The sequence below is a fragment of the Castor canadensis genome, chromosome 12 (assembly GCF_047511655.1).
Source record: "Castor canadensis chromosome 12, mCasCan1.hap1v2, whole genome shotgun sequence".
NCBI lineage: Eukaryota > Metazoa > Chordata > Mammalia > Rodentia > Castoridae > Castor > Castor canadensis.
The window spans coordinates 26,613,384-26,635,321 of NC_133397.1; the positions used below are offsets into that span (position 1 = coordinate 26,613,384).

Here is a 21,938-nt window from a genome sequence, read left to right on the forward strand (position 1 = left end):
TGTTATTGAAGGTTAAACTCAGAGCCCCCAAGTGCTCTGCCACTGGAGCTACAACCCTCTTTCTTTTTAAGGGGGGTAGGATTGAAGATTGAACTCAGGGGCTCACAAGCGTTCTATCACTGGAGCCCCACCTCCAGTCCACTTTACTGTGGTTATTTTTGGAGATGGGGGTCTCACAAACTATTTGCCCTGGCTGGCCTTGAATTGTGATCCTCCTGATCACAACTTCCCAACTAACTAGGATTACAGGCATGAGCCACCACACCTGGCTCCAGTCCCTCTTTCTAGATAGCACTTGTTAATCACTGACTTCAGTTTTTCATTTACTTTACTTATTATTAAGATCACTTAAAGTTTCCTCAGTTCTAAAAATATGCTTTATTCTCACTGTAAATTAAACTACATTTTGCCTGAGGATGCCTCTGTACTTGAGTCTTTAGGTAACAAACTGCAACCTAACTTAGTTCATAAACTAACTGGAAGTCTAACATAGACATTGGTAACAAATAGCTGAGTCTCAGTCAAACTCAACAGCCACCCAATCATAGGCAGTCAACCAATCAGACCATGCATGTTCAAATGAGGCAAATGTCAAGCTATAACCAATCAAGCCACTTCTCTAGTTCACATCTGTTTTCATTCCACAAATGCCACCTGTCCATGCTGGAGCTCTCTGGTCCTCTGAGAGTTGCCTGACTCATAAACTATCCTCTGCTCAAACTCTGCTAAATTTGTCTTAAGTTTTTATTTTAACTACATATGAAGTAATATTACATATCTTTACATACATGCATATACATACACACTGTCATCTCACTATTCACAAAGCTTTGCAACCAACTTTGCTGGCTTGGGGAAATATCTTGGACAGGAAGGATGGGTTTCTAATCAGAGGAGTGATATGATCATCCTTGTGCTTTAGAGAACAACCAGGGATGAGAATCTGAAGGTAGGGGCCAACAACAGGCAAGAATCAGTTTGGCCAACAGGCTGTGGGGCACGTGTTTGACCTCCCAGTCATCCCCCATACACACACCCCCCACACAGGGGAGGGTCCTACTTACACCCTGAGAGAGATCCTGGGTGTTCCCTGCATTGCTGAAGTGATCCACCTCCAAAGCCACAATCTTCCCTGTCTTCATGAAGCCAACCTGATTAAAAAAAGAGAGAGTAATCTCTCAACAGTGCCCTTCCTCTGCCTGTCTCTGATCTCCTCATCCCCATTACCACAGAAAGGTCAAGATATCCCACTATGAAAAAAAAAAGTGCCCTTGAGAGATCACCAGGTTATAACAGGTGGACAGGAACTAAACTAAGCCTGCTCAGTGCTGTGCCTTTGGCTCCTTGACCCTGACACACTGACCCACACTCCACAATCCTTCTACCTGCCCTCCAGCTCCCAAGGGAAGGAGAAGAGAGAAAAGAGGAAGTTGGTCACACTAGGGAGGGTTGAGAGGGCTGGGAACACAAAATCAGAACAGATACTGGAGATTCCCCTAGAAACTTTTGAGCAGCAGATAATAATAGTTAGCCTGTGTGTGTTTTCTCTGACCTTATTTAACCATTAAAAACCCTTTACAGGCCATTGTATAAGTATGGAAAGGGAGATCCTAAAAGATCAAGCTGCTTTCTTCAGATCACAAGAATTTAAGAATAAGAGAAATGCAATTCCTTCCCAGGAATTAAATCATGATCAAAGTCAGAAGAGGTTAAAACAGAGTTGTTCAATGCCAGCTCATGGAGAGGACTCCTAGGTTCAGAGGTATGCTGAGCCCTATAAGTCTATACTGATTCATAGAGTGAAAAGATGTGTTGGTCAGAACAGGAACTGGTCCTCCATAGAAGCCCAGCAAAAGGACTGCTCCAGAGAGAAGTTTGGGTAGCTCCTGACCATGTCCTGGGCAGACCAGGCTTATCCTAACAACTTGTGCCTATCTAGGACCCTGAGAAGCAATCATTCTTCAAGCTTACCAACACGTTGACATCAGGTGCCCTGTGTGATGGGATTAGCTTAGGTCTATTGAAAAATGTCTTTTAGCCTGACTGGCCAAAGATCAGATTTATACCATGGCAGATTCACAGAAGACTCTGAGCTTCTCTTGGGAGGTGGCTTGCCAGCTCCTCCAACACGTTTCTAGTTGCTCGTGACTGATTTGAGTTTATCATGAAACCATTTCTTCTTGAATTTCTATGGACAGTCATGTAAAAAGTAAGAGTGAAGTCCAGAGTTCCTAGACCTTTGTTCCCAGGGTCCAATAAAAGGGCTCCTCCCACCCTGACACACCCCCTATCAACAACCTTGAATCTGGCCAGGAAGGGATGTCTGCCACCAGTTATCAGCATATCCTCATCACGGTCCAGCATGCAGCGTACAGGTCGGCCTGTCCTGAGGGGGGCGGGGGGATCAAGGCGGTTAGAAACCCTTGAGCCTTCAGCAAGCACAGCCATGTGAGTTTCAGGGATACAAACAGTAGGGAATCCTTTCTTTTCTGCTTGGCACCCTGAGCAGACCTATACAGGACTGCTTTGATACTGCACTATGATACACAAGATAGGGAACATTAGGACATGAGGCCAGTCCTTGCCCTCAGAGAGCTTGCAGCCAGGGAGGGGAGATAAGAGTGGACATATAGATCAAACATAAAGAAACAGATCAATGTTCCTTGTCCTTTTGCCCAAGGGTTCTAAAAAGAGGTTTATGAGAATTCAAAACAGTGTGAAACTACTTCCAGCAGGGGGAAATCCAGAAAGCAAAGGCAAAGGTGGCCTTACTCCTCTTCCCAGTGCCTGCTGGGAAAAGCAGGCTTGGCAACTCACTTGTATGCAGCCAAGGCTACTGCTGTGGACACCACAGTGCTCCGTGTCTCCTTTCCTCCAAAGCCTCCTCCCATTCTCTTCACTCGGACTACAACACGGTTTGCTGGAATGCCCAACATTTTTGCAACAAAGCTCTAAGGGGGAGGGAAGAAAACACACTGATGCATCCTCTGGACTCATTCCAGGCCTGATCCCAGCCTGCTTGACATGCATGGGTCTAATTTCTGCTGTAAATTCTGGAATTCCTAGAGTGAAAATTCCCTCCCCATCCAGGACTGGAGAGGGCTGGGGTCCAGTCACTCATTGGTCACTGCACACTGAACTCATGCTATCCACACCTTGTTGTAACCAGAAGGGAGCGATCACAGCATATGTTCAGAGACAAAGTCATTGGGTCTGGCCAGAGGCTGGTAGGTCAAGAGGGTAAGACCTGCTGCTCTAAATCAAAGCAATATTTTCTAGGCAGTAGAAAATATTCGTGCAGCAGCAGCTAAGTTAGTGATCCCTGAAGCTATCACTCAGCCCAACACCTTCATTTTAAAGATGAGGAACTGAGGCAGGATCTGCCTTGACCAGAGCCATACAGCACTAGAATGATAGGAGCCAGGACTTACCAGGCTCTAGTTCAAGTATTAAAACTCATCTAATTGATGCAATAACCCTATCAGGTTCCATTTTTCAAATGAGGAAACCAAGGCAGGAAATGGTTATATAACAAGTTCAGTGACAGGATTTGGCTACAGGACCACTATACTTAAGTCTCTTTCACAACCAACCCAGATCTCCATCTCCCCATTTCTACCCTGCTCAACTGGCCTGTTAGGGGCTCCCTGGTCACCACCCCAGAGCCTCCACTGACCTTAGGTTACATACCTGGGTCTTCATGGTGTTCTGTGTACCTACAAAGAGCTCCATCTCCCCCGCCTCCCCTTTTGGGACAGCGATGGTGCAATTAGTCTCTAGGTAAAAGTGCTCCTGGCCACCAATGTACAACTCTCCTGGGAAAGCAATGAGAGGCCCATGATAAACCCACGACACCCACATAAGAACCACCTACACACAGGTGACCTCTGAGCTCCCCAGCTGGGGTGCGAAAAGGTCAAAGTCATAGCCATCTGGAAATGTTATATCCCCCCCCAGTAAAGAAACTAGAATGACACTGAGGTACACAAGGTACAGAGTTCAGTTAATGAAAATTAGGGATTTCTAAAACAATTGTTGTCCTGGGCTTAGAGCTGTGAGCCTAATTTCACAGTTGGAGACAGAGCAGAAAGAGGACCCAGAAGACAGGAAGAGGAGAGAGCTACAGAGGACAGGTAAGGAGCACCTTCAGGCAGCTAGGGAGGGAGAGGAGTCTGTGTGCTGAGAAGTCTGGCAGACCCAAAGCTGGTCACATCTGTGGCTGCCATTGTTCCTAGACAGAATTCCAAACCAGAAAACACTACAGATAATCTCTCTAGGATCACTTAGTTATTCCCAGCCAAGAGACAAGAGAGTAGAGATTATAATGAGAGAGGCTCTGTCCTAGCCAACTGTACTGTTTTGTTACAGACATCAGAGGGATCTTCCATTGGCAAGTGTTTGGCAATCACTTCCCTGGCCCAGGGCTCCATGAATAGCTCTTGAATTTAATTGCAAACCAGGACCACGCATCACTACTGCCACATGATACAGGTGTACCTGAAACAACATTATCTGCTTCAGAAAATCCCTTTTTGAGGTCTCCTTTCTCGATCTTCATCTCAGATCCATAAAAGGAGTTGTTCTTTATAGCATCCTGAGAATCAAAAAGAAGTTTTTGGTGATATGGTTTTTAGGGAAAGAAGATGGTTTCTGACTGGGGAAAGGGGAGCTCTCTGAATTATTTTCTCTCTCTTCTCATTCATGGGTATCTCTGAGCTTCAAACTTAGACTCAAAGCAAGCTCTACTGCAGCCCAGGAAATCTTGTCCCCCATTTCCTCAGTTGTAGTTAGATAACCCCAGGTCTTTAGGAAAAGTAGAGATTCCCAGAAGGAACCAACTGAGATGAAATTTGGGGAAAGAGAAGTTCAGTTTGGCTGTTGGTGGGCTGAACCTAAGATTATGAATGGGGAAAAAAAAAACCCGGAATAAAGGATTCTAAAACCCACTTGCAGCTGCTCCTTACTTATGGTGGAGTTGCATCCTGATAAATCTAGAATAAGTTGGAAATACATAAGTCAAAAAAGCATTTATTATACCTAACCTACTGAACATCACAGTTCAGCCTAGCCTACCTTAAATATACACAGAACACTTACATTAGCCTATCCCAATAACAGAAATCCTGCTTTAAAATAAAGTGGCATATATCTTGTGTAACTTTACTGAATATCCCACTGAATGTGAAAAGCAGAATAGTGGCTGAGAATGTTTTTGCACCATTGTAAAGTTGAAAAATCAAAAAAATCATTTAAGTAAAACCAGGGTAATTGGGAACTATCTGTAGATCAAAATCCCACCTGCTGCCCCAACTTTCTCTGGAGGATCCTCTAACTGTGCCTGCAGGGACAGAGCTCACTCCTCCACACTGCTGGCCCACTCTCTGTTACCTCAATTGTGATGATGGCTGGAAGGTCTTCATAGGTAATTCTCACTCCTTGAGCAGCTCTCTGTGCATGTTCTGGGGTGTCAGTGACCACAGCACCAATGATGTGCCCAATACAAGTAACCTAGGAGCAGAGGCAGACTGTCAAAGAATATAACTGAAAACACCCAGTGAAGCAAACTCTTTATGGATTGTTCAAAAAGGCAAAGGAAGTCCTTGCCCTTGTAGTCTGAGCACATTTTAGGAATACCTTGGGGCCTTTCCATTGCTTTTTCTTACTAACTGAGATTACGTGCCTCTTCATGAGTATTTAGAAGCAGTAAGACAGGAATAGGACATAGAGATCACTGTTATCAGGGTAAAAACAGGTTTCATCTTAATGGATAATTCTGGTATTTTGGTTCTGGTGGCCTACTGAGAAAGTGGAGATTGGTTTTACATGGACAGAATGGGAGATACAGTACCAATATGTAATACCCTTGGTCTTCATATGAAGAGATGGAGACCCAAGAGGCAAGGTCCTAATTGGCTGATTATTAGATCATGACTAAATCTTGGCCTTGACTCTCAACTTTAGTATCTTGTCACCACACCACTCTCATGTTTCCCAGATTTATACCATAAGCTCCTCGAAGGCCACAATCATGTCTTATACTTCATCTAGATGCCCAAAACCTAGATTTGTGTAGCTCAAAAGTGCTGGGTCTTAGACTTGACCCATAAATCTTTTCAACTTATAGAATGGTGATTCTTTTAATAATCCAGTTCCATAAAAACTTAATGAATCTCCTTTGGGGATAACATTAATCAAACATCCCCAAAATATAAACCAAAAATTTATATTACTTTGGGATACAAGGTTTCTAACAATAGGAAGCAATACTTAAACATGAAAGTCTCTGATAATTATCTCTTAACCCAAATAAGTTATTGACTTGGTTGGCTAACACAGTATCTAGCTCACTGTCACTCACTAAAATACTCGCAATACTCCTGGGAGCTCTTGAAGTTTGGAAACTGTTTTTCTACTAAAGTCTTTCCTTATACATTCCTTGTTTTCCATATTTGTAGCTTCTTGTTCTTTCCGTCACCTATACTTCACTATAACGTGAACTTACCCCTCAGAACACCTACTCACATCTAATTAGCAACAACGTGTGGAAATTTAAAAATGACCATCTGGGAACTCTGCTATGATTAAAATATAAGGATTTTTATAGCAACTATCTCACAGCTTGAAAACTGTTGTTGCAGAATATCATATAATTTAAATCAATAGATGAAGTTTTATATTAAATAGGTTATGAGTACACATTAGTAGTGGTATTATATCCTCTCTTTTCCAGTTAGTTTAATGTATTCTCATTTTCTTTTAATAAAGGAACTTAATATTACACATTAGGAACCCAACTGTTAATTCAGATGCAATCACCAGCCTTATTTTACTGCCATTTTGGTATGGAATTATCCTACTTTATACAAACAGCAGTCGTCAATTAAATAAACAAGTAACATATTCTATTCCTTTATAGTTTGTCCTGAATCCTGGCCATTGCACAATGGCCATGATATATACAAATTAATCATCTTTTGAGATTAGGGACTTAGAGCAATCAAATTAAAACTTCAATGCTCATTCAATTTATTTCATATAACAAATCCATTTACCTTATCCTCTGCAAAGACTGTTTCATCATTATAAAGTCCAGTTTTGTTACTTCCAGGAATATCTGCTGCCGAGAGGAAGCAAACGAACCCTGGCACCTTCTTAGCTTCTGAAATGTCTATGGACCTATAAGAATGAGCCATGGGAGGGACCAGGTCAGCACACTGAAGCAGGAGACCCATCAGGAGGGTTGGATAACCAACTGTCCTCATTGTAATGAGCCTCCCCCCACCTTAAATTCCTCTCTCTTCTATCCTCTGTTCTAAAAGATCCTAATAGTGTTCTATTCTTTCTGCAAATGTTGAGTAAATGCCTACCATGTGTGTCATTGTGGCAAACACCACTGGGGATATAAAATGAATAAGACGGCCCTTACGTACATGGATTTTACACTGTATGTTGTCAGGTCTCCAGGCACAAAGGAGCCACATCTTGGTGAGCAGCATTTACTCTAGAGAGCTCTGGCTAAAATTCACCTCACCAGTGAACAGCCACGTAGAATCAGCACAAAGGCCTTTGCTGTGTCACTGATCCAATGGCCCTAAACATTTGCACACAGTGAATTTCTCCTCCCACATTAATAGTGCTATCCTAGCTAGCAGGGCGTCCAAGACATAACTAGGTAATCCAAACCTCATAGGAAGAGTGCCTGGAGCGGTTACTCATTATAACCTCTCGTAATCATGCACTGAGCCCTGCTCCCCTCTATTTCCCATGGAGGCCCTGCCCTGTGGAGAGTACAGGGCAGGCACATCTCAGCCAAAGGTCTGGAAATTGCCCTGAAGAAACCATCTTCCCAACACTTCATCCTCACAAGTGACCCTGAAAGTAATTATCATTATCTCCATTCTACATGTGCAGAAACTTGAGCTCAAGGGAGTTGGGTAGCTTATCCAAAGTCACTCAGCAAGAAAGCAATGTAGCTAGAATTAGAGCTGAGATTAGCTCATGAGGATGCCAGAGTTGGCTCAGCTTCTGCCTTAGCATGCATACTTCAAAGTGTGAGCAGGCCATAAAAGCCACAACTGCCCATCCACCATCCTCCTACATCCACTCACACTGCTTGGTAGAGGTTGTTGGAGTATATACAGTATAAGTCATGATACTGTCAACATGGGCTGAAGGCAGGGACAAAAGCAAAAAAATTCAGTCTATAGCTGGACACCATATCAACTGAAATAAACCTTTGTATCATAGGCCTGGAAAAGTTTCAGTATTTGTTAGATTTTATGTGTGTCTGGCTCACCATTCTTAGAGCTTGCCTCCAGGCTTGGAGCAGCAGTGGAAAAAAAAACATTGAGAAGGAGACCTGATTAGCTATGGAATGGCAGAGGCCAAGGGAGGGTTTTCCTGACTGTTGTACTCCACTGTGGACTCTGTGTCTACTGTCACCAGGTGTTGATGTTCACAATCTCTGGTTTGAACATCCAGAGGCAAATGCTACTTGACTTCAGACTCCACCACTTATCAACCTTATGGCCTTGGGCAAGTAACTTCTGATGCTTGTGCCTTACTTTCCTGGGCTGCGACAGAGGGATAATAATAGGACCTGCCTCTAGGGTTGTTGAGAGGAATAGATAAGTTGCTATGTGGAAAATGCTTGAAAGGAGGTGGTGGCAAATAACTAAGCACCATATGTGTGTTATATATTATCATCATCATAATTATTAAAGTGACAACTCTTGATGTTTAGGTTCTTGATGTTCAACAAACACATTCAAATGACTATCTCTGTAGGTATAGCATGGACAGATCTCTAGTCCTCACAAATGCCCTATTACAGGGAAAACTAAGAACTTCCAAGTAAAGGCGTAGGTCTCAATGGCCAAGCCCTGGAGCAGGTATTCACTTCCAGCTCTGCTTTAGTGCTAACTAAAAGTCTCTGAAAATGATGCACTTAAGTTTAGCCCAATATCCAAAATGCAAACCTATCCTGGCCCTGTTAAGAGCCTGTCGGCAGCTCCCATGGCTTTTCAGGCCAGGTGTAACCTCCCTGCTTAGCATTCCCAGGCTTTTCTGATCTGCCCCTACCTGCCTCTCTGATGGCAGCCCCCTCACTCTCCCACGAGCAGATCTGCAGACATCACAGAGCTCTAACTTCCTACTCCTCCTGAGACAGTGGTTTGAAAGAATTGTCTATCTTCCTCTCCAGGCTGGGAAGTCCTGGAGGAACCTTGTTATCTGTGTATCTCCAGATGACTCCAGTACCTCTCCCTGGAACAGCACTGGCACCTCAGAGAAGCTGCACTCACGTGATCTTGGCATGGGCCCTAGTGCTGGTGACCAGCCGGAGAGACAGCTCATTGTCATAGCGAGGGATGTCATCACAGTACACAGCCTCCCCAGAGGCCTGCATGTCCGCTGCCAGGTGGGGAAGGGGCCGGCCCACCATGTCTTCCTCAGGCTGATCCTTGGGTACTTCCTGTAACATGGTCACCAGTCAAATGCAACCATTAAAACGTACTTCTGAATAATCTTAATGAAAAGTAAAGAATGCTCACAGTAAAGTGTAAAAGCAAGACATAAAACATTCTGTATGTGTATATAATGATTCTAATTCTGTATGAAAAAATCTACTATAAATATCACATGTGCAGGACAATGTATGCATAAGGAAATTGAAGAAAACAAAATACGATTCTCTCTTGGAAGTAGGATTTTGGATGGTTTTGATTTTGCTCTTTATACATTTCTATATTTTTCAAAATGTTTAAGATGTATTAATTTTTTAATAAAGTCCTATTTTTGTTTTTCAAATTCATAAGATATCTAATATTTATTGAATACTTACTGTATTCTAGAAACTATCTAAACAATGTTTTTTTTTTTTTTTTTTGGTATACTGAGCTCAGGGTCTAAGATCCTCCTACCTGTATGTGCCAGCACTCTTGGCCTTACAAAATTCACCCATTTTATTGGCACAGTCAATCCTCAAGCATCCTGTGAAACGGGTACCATTATCATCCACATGCGCAGGTAGAGCTAATTAACTTGCCCAAGAGGTGCCCAGTAAGAAATTTGTTATGAAATGGAAGAACTTGAATTCAAAGCCAGGCAATCATATCCCAGAGTTCACATTCTCTACATCATAGCTCAGAGGTCAGCAAATGGTAGCCTTTGGGTTAAATTTGGGCCACGGCTTGGTTTTGTAAATAAAGTTACTGGAACATAGCACATTCCTATATCTGCTTTTGTGCAGCAATGACAGAAATAAGAAGCTGTAATAATGACCGTTTAGCCCACAAAACCCAAATGTTTACAGGAAAATTTTGCTGACCCTTTACTGTGTACTTCTCAAAAAGTTTCAGTTGAGAGAATTATTTGTGTGTGTGGTATGTGTGTACGCACTCAAGAAGACTTCTGGATTTGTACATTAGCCCCACAGAGAGGCCAGAAAAGATGAAATGGAAACATGTTTTCCCTTTAAGGAACAGGTTCAGAAAAGAGCCTAATCCTAAGAGAGAAATTTAGGCCAATGAAGGAGAAATAGCCACTTTGACATCAATATGATTCCCACTTTCTTCCCTGGATGTTTATGTACAAGCATAAGGAGCTTTGTATATCTACATACAAGTCAAGTTAGTCATTCACCATGGGTCAACCATTAATCATCAGAAGTGGCTTGCAGAAGCCCTGATACCAGCACACACTGTATGTACTCACTTGGAAGAGCTGGACGTTGGCTGGAGGGTCTTTCTGAAAGAGCAGAGTGGCACTGGTGAAGGTGGGATCCAGTCTGCCACACTTCTGTAGAGGTGAGACAGCAGAGGTGGTCATGACTATGCTGCACCATTGATCACTGCGCTGGTGTCCCAAGTAATAAAGGTGGTAAGTATCCCTCATCCCCTCACTTTTAGCTGCTGGATGGATGTATCTCAGTATCCAAAGTGGGCTCTGAGAGGCCACACTTAATGACCACCTCAGCTTCATCTGCACCCACCCTGATCCTGTCTGTACACTGAATGGCTTGCACTTTCTTCAACACACCAAACTTTCCCTCCTTCCTGCATTTATGTGCACTGCTTTCTCTGTTGGGAATATCCTTCTCCCCTAGCTTTCCTGGAAACGTTTTCCTTGTCCTCCTCAATCCTGTGGGAAACATTAAATTACATGGAAAATGTTCACAAGATAATCTCAACTAAACCAAGCAGGATCTAGGACTCAGTATGCAGCATGATCCCAAATCTGCTTAGAAAATGAAATGTCCTGATTAAAGATAGCAAAATGATAGCTACGTTGATAGACGGGTGGCAAGACAGGTAGAAACAGGGAGAGATGGGGCAGACAAACATCGTGACAGACAGATGGACAAACAAGTGTAAGGAAAAGAGCACAGGAACAAACCAAAATCTTAACCATGACTTTGAGATCTGAGAGTAGGGGCAATTTTAGTTTTTCTTTATACAATTCTGTATTTTGTAAGTTTTCTAAAAGTCCCTACATGTCTATAATAAAAAAAAGAAGTACTATTAATGTTTTAAAGAGGGAGTTAGCTGTGCTGTGTCTGCATCTGTACAGCTTTCTCTCCTCTGTGCTCCTTCTATACTCCCTCTCCTTAGTTGTCACACCAGCTGGCCTTTGTTGACTTCTTCTCTATCACACTAGGCTGCCCACTCCCACCCCCACTCCCACACACACCAAGGTTAACATGGTGCAAAATAAATAAGAAATGCTTGTTAGTGGAGACATCTTGGGAGTTGAGTCCAGCTGTCTACTGAGCGCACGTTCTCATACATCCACTTTGCATCTTACTTTCTCATCCCTCTCTACCTGCTTTACATTCTCTGCCCTCCTTCTGCACCTCAAAACTACCACCGCATCAATTCTGCTTCCAGAAGGTCCTTCTGGTCCACCTGCCCTTTTGCAGAAACCACATCTGGGACACAGAGTCATAACTACTCAACTTCTGGATGACTGATGACACAGGCAGGACAAGAGCCCATGTCCCTGATTCCAAGTCAGCTGCTTGCCTCCCATCTCCATGGTTCCTGAGCTGCATCCCTGGTGCACCACCCAGACCAGCCTCCCTAATTCCCAAACATCACTCTACAAAGACTCTGCACGTCAGTCTGCTCCACACTCACATCATCAGGGTGCTCTTTGCCCAGCTTCTGAAGCACCATCAGGTAGAACTTGAAGAAGAAGCTGAGGGTGAGGGTGCGCCGAAACTCCACCATGCCCCCGGGGGCATCGGGGGCCAGGGTCAGCTCCTCTGCCAGGCCTGCACACACGTCCTGCAGCAGCTCCTCATTCCAGAACCTTCCAGAAAGCAGGGCATGTTGTGTGCTACCTCCCACCCACCTCTATCATGTTGCATTGAATCACAGCACCCAAGACCTCTGGCTCATGAAAGCCTCCTTTCAGAAGTGGCTCAGATTCTTAGAGCTACATCGCTTCATACAAGTTACTTAACCCTTGTGGGCCTCAATGTCATCTTTAAAATACATGCAAGTTTTAAAAATCACAAGAATAATAATAGTCAGCTCTATCAAGTCCTTACAATAATGCTAAGAAAAGTCCAATGCTTTCTGTGGGTCATCACTTCTAATTTAATTTAAATCCACAGTAGGGGGGGGATCCTCATATCCATTTCATCAATGAGGAAACTGAGGCACAGGGAGATTAAGTAACTTGACTCGTGTTATTCCTCTGCTGAGTACTGGAGCCAAGGAGCCAAAGTTCAAGGTAAGCTTTATCTCTTCTGTGTGGTTATTGTAAGGATTATGTAATGCCAGTGATGTGCTTGGCACAACTGCTGCCATATCTGGTCATGGTAATAGTGGTGCGACTAGCAGCAGTAACAGTGGCAGTGGCAACAGCACTGGCAGTGGCAATACCACTAATAGTAAAAGTAATGGCAATGACAGCGACAGCAATGATAGCAGTAGAAGTTGACGCAGTGATAATAGTAGAAGAAGTGATAGTATTGGCAGGGTGACAATAGTGGCAATATTACTATTCACAGCAGAATTAGCAGAGGTAATAACACTACTACCAGCAGTAGCAGCAGCAATAATACCAGCAGCGATTTCAGAAAGCCGCAATAACAAAATCAGCAGCAGTGACACTGCTACTAGTAATAATAACTGCAGTCACTCTCACAGCGATAGTGACGGTGGCAGAAAGAGCAGTCGTGACAGTAATAGCAGTAGTAGTGCTATTAGTATAAATACTGCAAGTGTCAGTGGTAACAGTAGCAAAAGAAGTAGTAGAGAGCATAGTAATAATAAGACAGCCACAACGGTAACACTACGTACAGTAGCGGTAGTCATAGTGATGTTAGAAGTGGTAGGAATAGTCACAAGGACATCAGAAGGAAAAACAGCAGTAATAGCAATAATGATAGTAGTAATAGCAACAGGAACAATGCTAGTAGCATTTAGTAGTGATTGTAATGGGAGAAGCAGCAGAAAGAGCAACATCTGCTCCCGCTGCATCTGAACTGATAGTAACAGCAGTAACGATAGTGTTAAAAGTAGCAGCAGTAACAATGATGATGGAACTAGAAAGCAGTAATAATGCAGCCATGTGTCACTTGGTGATGGAGAAATGTTCTGAGAAATGTGTCATGTCGGAGGAGGGGGCTTTCTTCCCTGTGGAGAAGCTAGAAGGCATAGCCTACTCTTCAGGCTGTGTCAGCTTCTTCTAGGAGCCCATCGATCCTCGCCTACAAAGCGTGTACTGCGGACAACTGTAACACAGTGGTAAGTATTGGTGCATCTACACGTATGTGAGTATAGAGAAGGTAAAGTAAAGATAGTAGGTAATGGGAATTTTTCCACTCTATTGTAAACTTATGGGACCACTGTCATCATATATGAGGACTGTTGTTGACCCAAATGTCATTACCGTGTGCATGACACATTAGTGGCATTAGTAACAGCAGCAGCAATGGGCAGTATTAATAAGAGAAGGAGCACAGTGGTAGTACTCTTGACGTCACGGTCATGGCAGGAGCTGCAGTTCCATTTCGTGTTATCTCTTACTTGGACAGCTGCTTCGTGGTAGTCTTGAGGGTTGAGATGGTTCTGTTAGCCATTCCTCCATAGCAGAGGGCCAGCTCCTTTACCTCTGTGGTCCCTGGCTTGAACAGGACTTTCATGCCACTGGTCACCTTCGCAATATCATCTTCTCTCCGAGACGCCTGCTTGAATGCTGAGAAAAATTCACCCTGAAACAGAACAGGTAGATGCCTGTCCTTCACCTTGTTTGCAAAGACTGCAAATGGCCAGCCTGAAACACAAGTCTGTGAGGTCAGGAGAGCAGAGGTGAGGTGAGGTGAGACGATGACACCCTCGCAAATCAGCAGAGATCTGGTCTAAGAATCAAAGACAAGATATAACTGACTACATTTGTAGGAGTTCCAGATCACATTCCCAGAAGCTGGAAAGGGTCAGGATTTTCTCCCCTCAGGAAAACTGAGTCAGGGGCCAGATGTTTTCCACTGAGCAAGCAGCTGGGAGAAGGAAGGGTACCTCCATGAAGGCCCCCAGATACCCACTCTGGCACCCAGTATCAGAGCAGCCCGATCTCTCCAAAACCTGCATTGAAACCTCACTTGGCCTGGTGGCCTCTCCAGTAGGACAGGGAGATATCACACACTGTGTGAAGCCACCTCACTTGAGGCTTTCCGGGGTGGCACCTAACTTGTCCTCCCATCTGTGCCTAGGTGACTTGGAGAAATCCTGTTTCCTGAGAGTCAGTGTCCCACTGTGAGTCAGTGCTGCCTTTATGCTTAAGCAAGCATTTCCCCTGGGGCCAAGCCTGTGTCTGTCTCTGGGGAGAGGACAGTGTGAGCCACGTTCCAGGGAAGAACCATCAGATCCTGACCCTTGTGTCAGGTGGTCCCTGAGGTTTGCACACACCCTGACCCCACACATTCCCGTTAACATTAAAGGTCTTTGCTCTGATGGAGACATGGAGCCACTCCTGATGACTAAGCCAGTTCAGACTTCTGAGTGACAACATGACCCTGGGACACTGAGCCCAGGGTTGAACTTGGCTTTGGAGCAGAGGGTCCAGGTGCTCACTTCCAGGAATGTGCCTGTCCTTGTGACATTTTCACTTGATGCCACCAACTGTCATCATCAGAGTGATAGGCATCCTTTCTGGAGAAAGTTTTCTAATTCAGGGCATTAAAACCTCGTTTCTTTTAAGAATTGATGGTTATTGTTAATGACCGTACATGACAAAATAAAAACTGAATGTACTAAGCCTGTTTCTTCCCCCTTTCCCTACTCATAATTTTTTTTAAAAAAAATTAGTGATCTGTGAGATTCAAAACCCTGAGAATCACTGCTCAAAATGCTCTAAAAGACAAGTTGGAAAATCATTAAGAAGCCACCTCAGGGACATAATCGCTATAATTGAATTAGTATTCTCATTAAGGAGGTCAAAACCAGCAAAGGCAAACACGCCTCACATATTTGCTAAAGCATTAGCTGGGTGAACTTTCACTCTCCTCCATAGCTGCTTCCCCAGCTTCTCCCAGAGGCCTTTTCTGAAAGGCCCATTGTGGACCTGTCCTGAGTTGGTGGGTGCTGACAGCAGAGAGAACCATATCAGATTAAGCCACCCCAAGTCCCAGAGAAGAAGTACAAGACAGTGAGAGGCCCCTAGATCCGCCTGAACAGGCCAGAATAGCTGTTCTTGAAGCAAAAACCCACCATGCCAGCCCGGAGCAAGGTCTGTGAGCCAGCACCCCATCAAGGCCATGTCTGCATGTAAGAATCTGACTCGTGGGCTGCTTCTTCACTCACCATGTGGGGCCTACATGACACGGAGCAGGAATACCCTGTGGCTGGACATGTTCTCAGGACTGTGTTTTTAGCTACAAGCTCATGATTCTAACTGGCTTCCAGACATCTGCCAGGAGCCCGAGGAGTTCTGCATTCTCAGTCTTCACAATGACCTGCACAGCAGGTACATTGTGTCTACTGCAGCTCAAGTGGTGAGATGATGCTCTCAGGATCCCATGTCTAGCTGTCTGCTTCATAATGCAGGACTTGGGCACCTGTACACGTCTACCCTACAACTTCTCATTGTCCAGAGAGGATAGGGTTGGTTCATCAAAGACAAAGTTCAGAGAGAAACAATCAATGTCAAAGATGGTCCCAAGGCAGACTTTGGGCTGCTTATCTGGAACTCAGCAATGGACTTAATTTGGCCAAAACCTGTACCAACTCCTGCCATCTCACCTCCCTGCTGTAGGGGATCTCAATGGACAGTAGTATCTCCTCTGGACTGAGCAGGGTCCTTCTGTAGCCAGGGAAGAAGGTGTGGTCCATCTGAACAGTTCTCCTGGTGCCTATGTAGAGACAGAATAAAGAAGACCATGTGGAAAGGCTGGGTTCACATAGACAACAAGGACAGTCCACCAGTGGAACTGGTTCTTTTCTGCAATCAGATGGAGCAGCTGGCACATTGGAGCCAAATCCTCCATGTGAAATCCTTAAGTAGTGAGCGCTGCTGAATGTCAGCTTTCTGGAGCTGGTTGTAACAACCAGCCCTGATACGTAGCATTTGCCAGTCTGTGGTGCACATACTCCACCTACAGCCAATTCCAAACAACCAATGTTGCCATCACTGAATGTGAAGTTAGCATGGGGACAACAAAAAGTTATATGGCAGCCCTGACTGCTATAAGATGCTTGTAAGCCCTGACTGCTTACAAGATGGCAGTAGGCCAGCATCTGGGAACTTGGATTTCAGAAGGGTTCCCACCATTTCATAGTAAGAGTGGCCCACTGTGTAAACTATTGGTACAAACAACACGGCTTATGCTGAACATCTGCTTGCTTTCTGGGAATCTGAATTTCTGGAACATGCCAGGCAGCACTGCCTAAATCCCTGAGTACCAAGTCTTTATCTGACATACTTCCCGATAGACAATACGTGTGTTGTCACAAACTCACTGCTGGGGAAATTAAGCCTGTCTTATGAGTCCCCTGGGAGAGGGTTCTGGAAGCTTGTGCCTGTATGGAGACAGGAGCATTCTCCCTTTGCTGATTTTTCTTTGTATCCTTCCGCTGAAAGAAGTCATAGTCATAACTATATGCCAAATCCTCTTAGCAAATCCTTAGACCTGAGGGTGGTCCTGGGGACCCTCCAACGAGCCAGAGAGGCACAGGAGCACACCACTGAAGGTACAGTAGGTAAAAGTAGCTTCAAGAGCATAGACAACAGTCAAATGAAGTAAAATAGGAGTGATGAATTTTGAGCATTTCCTACCTTTGTTCTGAAAATATTTTATTTCATTGTATGTTTACATAATTTAATTTTCAGTCATGACTGTGTTTAACAATGGCTCACAGATTCCTCATAAACCATCATTCACTGTGATGAGAAGATACGTTCTGGACCCCGTCCACCCCCAGATGAGACATCCAGGTAACAAGTCCTGCTGTGAATCCTCTATAAGGAAAAGGCTCGGCTATCCCAGTCCCCAACCTGGGTGTATCCCCTGCAGCTTCCATGAATCCAAACTTCAAGAGAACGGAGCCACTGAACTTTTCTGGTTCTCTGGAAAATGACCTATCTGATGGGACTTTTCTTCTACACCGTTGTCTTTCTAGAACTCTGCTTTAGGAGGCTCACCTCTGGACACGAGAGTCAGCCTGGCTCCACTGGCCATGAACACAGGGTTGAGGTCGGAGATGGGGCTGGCAGTGATGATGTTCCCTCCAATGGACTAGGACAAGCAGAGAGAATGAGAGCCTAAGCAGGACTCATTCATGCAGCTGCTCCTGCATACAGGGCAGGGTGTGACAGCTGCTGCAGGGGACACCCAAGGACCCTCATCCCCTATAGAAAGACACAGAGCAGCATAGCCAGAACATAGCTCTTCAGGAAAATATGCAAAACCGGAATCAGAATACTTGGGATAGGGTCCCATCTCTGACATCCAAGTCAGTAACAGAGGTAAGCTCTTTCAAATTGATTACCCTCATTCAACCTTTGAATGAGGTGGCTATCACAAAAGCTGTAGGCAGTTCATAAAATGAAATAAAAAACAAAGATCAAGGAAAACTTAAGGATGAACATTTTGCTCTCTTTCCATCTGAACTTCTGGGCAACTTGGCAAGAACAGTGGAAGAAGAATCAGCAGTTTCTCATTACTGGAAATGAGGAGGAAAAACAGAAGGCAATGTGAATAAAATCCTTCCTAGAAGTAGATTTAGCAGAACTGGGAATTGGGTGGAGCTTTTGTGCTTCCTCATCTGCCAACAAAAGTGGCAGGTGTGTGGGCGAAGGGAAGGGGAGGGGAGTGGCTATATTGTTCTTTTCTGCTTAATTTTTAAAAATAGAAAAAATAGAACAGAAGGGATATCTCACTATTGTAAACCCCAAATGGCCCAGTGTATGCGAACTCCAGTATTTGCAGACTGGGAATTTCAGGGCTAGTTGGAAGGCTGACTTAACTGTCGACAGGTGAACGTCTCCCTCCTCCCTAAGGGGCTTTGTCCCTGGTTCTCTGCCACTCTGAAAGGAGTCGCCTCAAGTTTGGCTTCTCTATAATACAGCTCTCATTCACTTGCTGATAGCCTCAGTCAAGTTCAGGGAGACGGAGGCAGGAAGCTGCATCTCTCCAACTTTAAGGGCAAAGACTGTTTCTCAGATACCCCTTCTTCAGGAGCACCTGGGGACTTGTTAAAAACTTGACCCCTGGGCTCCACCCTGGATTCACTGAGTCAGAACCTGTGGGTGGGGCCCAGGAATTTGCATTTTAATTAGTACTTCAGTCAATTCTGAGCACTGAAGTTTGGGCTCACTGGGCTGAAGCAAGAGGGAACCCACAGCTGACCCCCCTGCCTTCTGATGAGAGGCCCCCACCTATCCTGTGATCAGCCTGGCTTTGACCAGGGACTCACCGCCACAGACTTGACCTGATTGCCAGCAAACCAGCGCAGCTGCTCCAGGACTCCTCTGAACACCTCTGTCTTATGGATGGGAAGCTGAGCAACTGCATCAACCAGGACCTTTTCCACAGAACTCAGGGTGCAAGCGGCTCCAAAGGTGATACCTGGGAACACGTGCAGAATAACAGCCACCCTTCTATAGCTCTGAGGAAGCTTTCATATGCAGCCTCTGTGAAACCCAAGCAAGGCTGAACCAGGGCTGACTTTTTATAGGAATTAGGAAGTTAGGGCCCAGAGAGGTTAACAATGTAACCAATGTCACACAGCTAATAAAAGAGAACACAAGGCCAGGCCTTTGGATTCTGTAACAGGTATTCTTCTCTCTGAACCAGTGGTTCTTAACTCAATCAAATCAAAATCTCTGGGGCAAAGTCCTGGCATTTTCTTAAAAAAGTTCCTCGTCTGTCCAGCTCAGCCCCCATGAGTGTAGTCAGGACTAAAGACACTAATGCAAATCTCACAGTGTCTTCTTGCCTGCTGGCACCTGATCATGAATGCCAGGTGAAGGAAAGGCAATGAAAGCTGCCACCTTCCCTCACCCTCCCTCTTCCTTGTGCCAGGCTGGCTCCACGGGAAACAGATGACAGCCAAAGCCAAAGGACAGGCTTCCCAGCACCTCCCTCTCCCCTGACCTGACCCAGTGTCACAGCCGGCTGTGGGCTCAGGAGAACCCCTTACCCTCAGGCCCATGCTCCACCGAATTCAGCTCAGGGATCCAGGCTGGGCAGACAATCAAAGGAAACAGCATGTTCTTAAACTTCATCTCAATGCCTTAGAGAAAGGAGAAGCCTGGCATTACAGATCTCAGTTATCACACATCACACACAGGATGGGAGACATCTCCATATCACATGCTCTGGGTGGGGGGGTGGTCCTCAGGATTAAGAGACACAGCAAGCAAGGTTGGGAATTAAGGCAACCCTAATCCTGTGTCTTTCTCTCCCTCTCAAAAAACACCCTATCCAAATTCAAATCCACTGGAATTCATTATAGTGTTTGTGTGTACAACATTAACAAAGGGTGTTAGGGTATGGCAGAAATTCTTCTAAGCGCTTTATCTATTTCAACTCATTTAAGTTCAACTCTCAACAACCCTATTATGTACTGTGGTTTTCTGCATATAGAAAACGTAAAGCACAGAGAGGTCAAGTTTTTTGCCCAAATTGCACAGTTAAGAACAGGCCCATTTCAGTACTTGAGATACTGTGTGTGTTTGGGTATAACAGTAATAAAAACATGAAAGTCTGAAATAAAAGGAAAATGAGAGATAGAACTCCAATCCACCTTCCAGTGCCCAATATCTGCCTGAGTTCTTCAAGGCGCCTGGCTTTGCACGGCCACAGGTTTGTGTCGGCTTCTCTCCTTCTGGCTAGTAAAGTTAAAGACCTCTGTTAAATAGTGGCACCTCTGTTCCTTAGTCCAGGTTGGTGCAGCACCTCTACCAATGCATCAGTAGGGCCACAGACAGGAAAGGTTACACCCCACCAGTTTCTGCTTTAGGACTTCTGACAGGTGGCCCCTGCTTTGAGGAGTCCAGCTTACGTGAGAGTTGCTGAGAAAGGCATTGAGTTTTCTCTGTGCCCTCCTTCGCCCAACACCCTGCCCTGGCTGTGAGGAATTCAGGTGAGATGGGTGTGTAAGGAGGAGGAGTGAAGCAGGTGCAGGTACAATTTGTAAAACCTTTGGGAGTTCCTTTCCCTTGGAATCCAGGCATCTTCTGACTCATGGCGAGGACCATGTCCATGTCAAAGATCTCCCAAAATTTTTCCAGCCACCTTATATCATGCTACCCCTGCACCCTAGGGTCTTGGCTCTATAGTAAAGAGAGCACCAAACAGCAATAAGTCCTGTTGAGCCACAGCCATGAGGACCACTGAGGCACATTTCACAGCCTTGCCCCCCCCAACCAGAGTGTCACAAAACCGCAGCTGGGGACTCTGCACAGCCACTGTACTCTTTCTGAGGGCAAGGTTAGTGCTACCAAGCCAGGCCTTCCTCTAACCAGAACCCAGTTGTCAGGCTCCTTCAGGAACCAGAGTTGGAAGGCTCCCGTGAGTTATACTTGACTACTTAAGAGTGTGGCATGCCCTCCCCAAACCAGAGGTCCTCTAAGATAAACCTCCACTGTGCCATGATCCTCTCCTTGGATCCTCACTAGGCTTGGGACCCAGCAAAGCCAACTCTGGGTTAGAAGTGGATGGAGGGTAGCAGGGACCTGGGCCCTCCCTCTCTGCCATCTTTCCCTGTCACACAGAGCACCAGGACTGAGAGTTGCATGTCTTGAGCCTCCCTGGCGTATTAACTATTCTGGATTCCAAGCTGCAACTGATGGCACCGTCCCAGGCAACATAAACGTCCCAAGACCTTACCAATCTCGGTGTTCCCCACCACCAGCTTGGCATCGGGGTGCTGAGCTTTGAGGTCCAGCAGCTCCTGCAGAGTTGAGGCCTGGATCCAGGTCACACGCTCCCCTTCAAACCGCAGCTGCTTCTGAGGAGTGTCTTTCAGTCTCTGGGAAAGGACAGACTCTGTGGTTGGCACTGTCTCCTCTTCCTACCCCACTCCCCTGATAAATTGCTTTCAGTCTGCAATGGAGTCAGCTCCTCTACTGACCAGTCTAATACTGTATTCAGAAGAGAGGTCTGGACATGCTAGGGAGAAGCGAGGGGAACCACACGCATGCAGGATCTCTGAGGAGGTGTGGAGGCACAGCAGCCCACCTCATCTTGGGCAGACCTCGGGGAAGGAAACATTCTAAGCTTCATTTTAGATACAGGAGCAACCTGAACGTCATGGCGGTTATGCAACCTGCTTAACCTCACACCATGAGGGGCCCAAACTGACTGGCTGAAGACTCAGATTCTCTGCAGTTCCCACACTTGTCCCCAGGAGGTATAATGGACAAGGTGGGAGAAGGGACAGAGGTTTGGAGGATGGGTGTCAGAAGGAAATGCAAAAGAGAGGTGACAC

The 21,938-nt window shown here is 45.2% G+C and overlaps 1 protein-coding gene across 3 annotated transcripts in view; it reads right to left on the bottom strand.

Moving 5' to 3' along the window:
• Positions 1-21,938, bottom strand: part of Xdh (xanthine dehydrogenase) — a 59,279-nt gene that overhangs the window by 14,869 nt on the left and 22,472 nt on the right. For all 3 annotated transcript variants that reach the window (XM_020187219.2, XM_074049451.1, XM_074049450.1), the window contains 16 exons: positions 21,338-21,479; positions 19,647-19,739; positions 18,921-19,072; positions 17,647-17,740; positions 16,248-16,357; positions 14,037-14,221; positions 12,135-12,309; positions 10,714-10,797; positions 9,303-9,472; positions 7,053-7,176; positions 5,389-5,508; positions 4,498-4,594; positions 3,691-3,815; positions 2,818-2,951; positions 2,299-2,386; positions 1,065-1,151 (listed from right to left, as the gene is read on the bottom strand). In XM_020187219.2, coding sequence (XP_020042808.1) covers positions 1,065-1,151; positions 2,299-2,386; positions 2,818-2,951; positions 3,691-3,815; positions 4,498-4,594; positions 5,389-5,508; positions 7,053-7,176; positions 9,303-9,472; positions 10,714-10,797; positions 12,135-12,309; positions 14,037-14,221; positions 16,248-16,357; positions 17,647-17,740; positions 18,921-19,072; positions 19,647-19,739; positions 21,338-21,479 — 1,980 coding nt within the window. The remainder of the gene's footprint in view (positions 1-1,064; positions 1,152-2,298; positions 2,387-2,817; positions 2,952-3,690; positions 3,816-4,497; positions 4,595-5,388; positions 5,509-7,052; positions 7,177-9,302; positions 9,473-10,713; positions 10,798-12,134; positions 12,310-14,036; positions 14,222-16,247; positions 16,358-17,646; positions 17,741-18,920; positions 19,073-19,646; positions 19,740-21,337; positions 21,480-21,938) is intronic.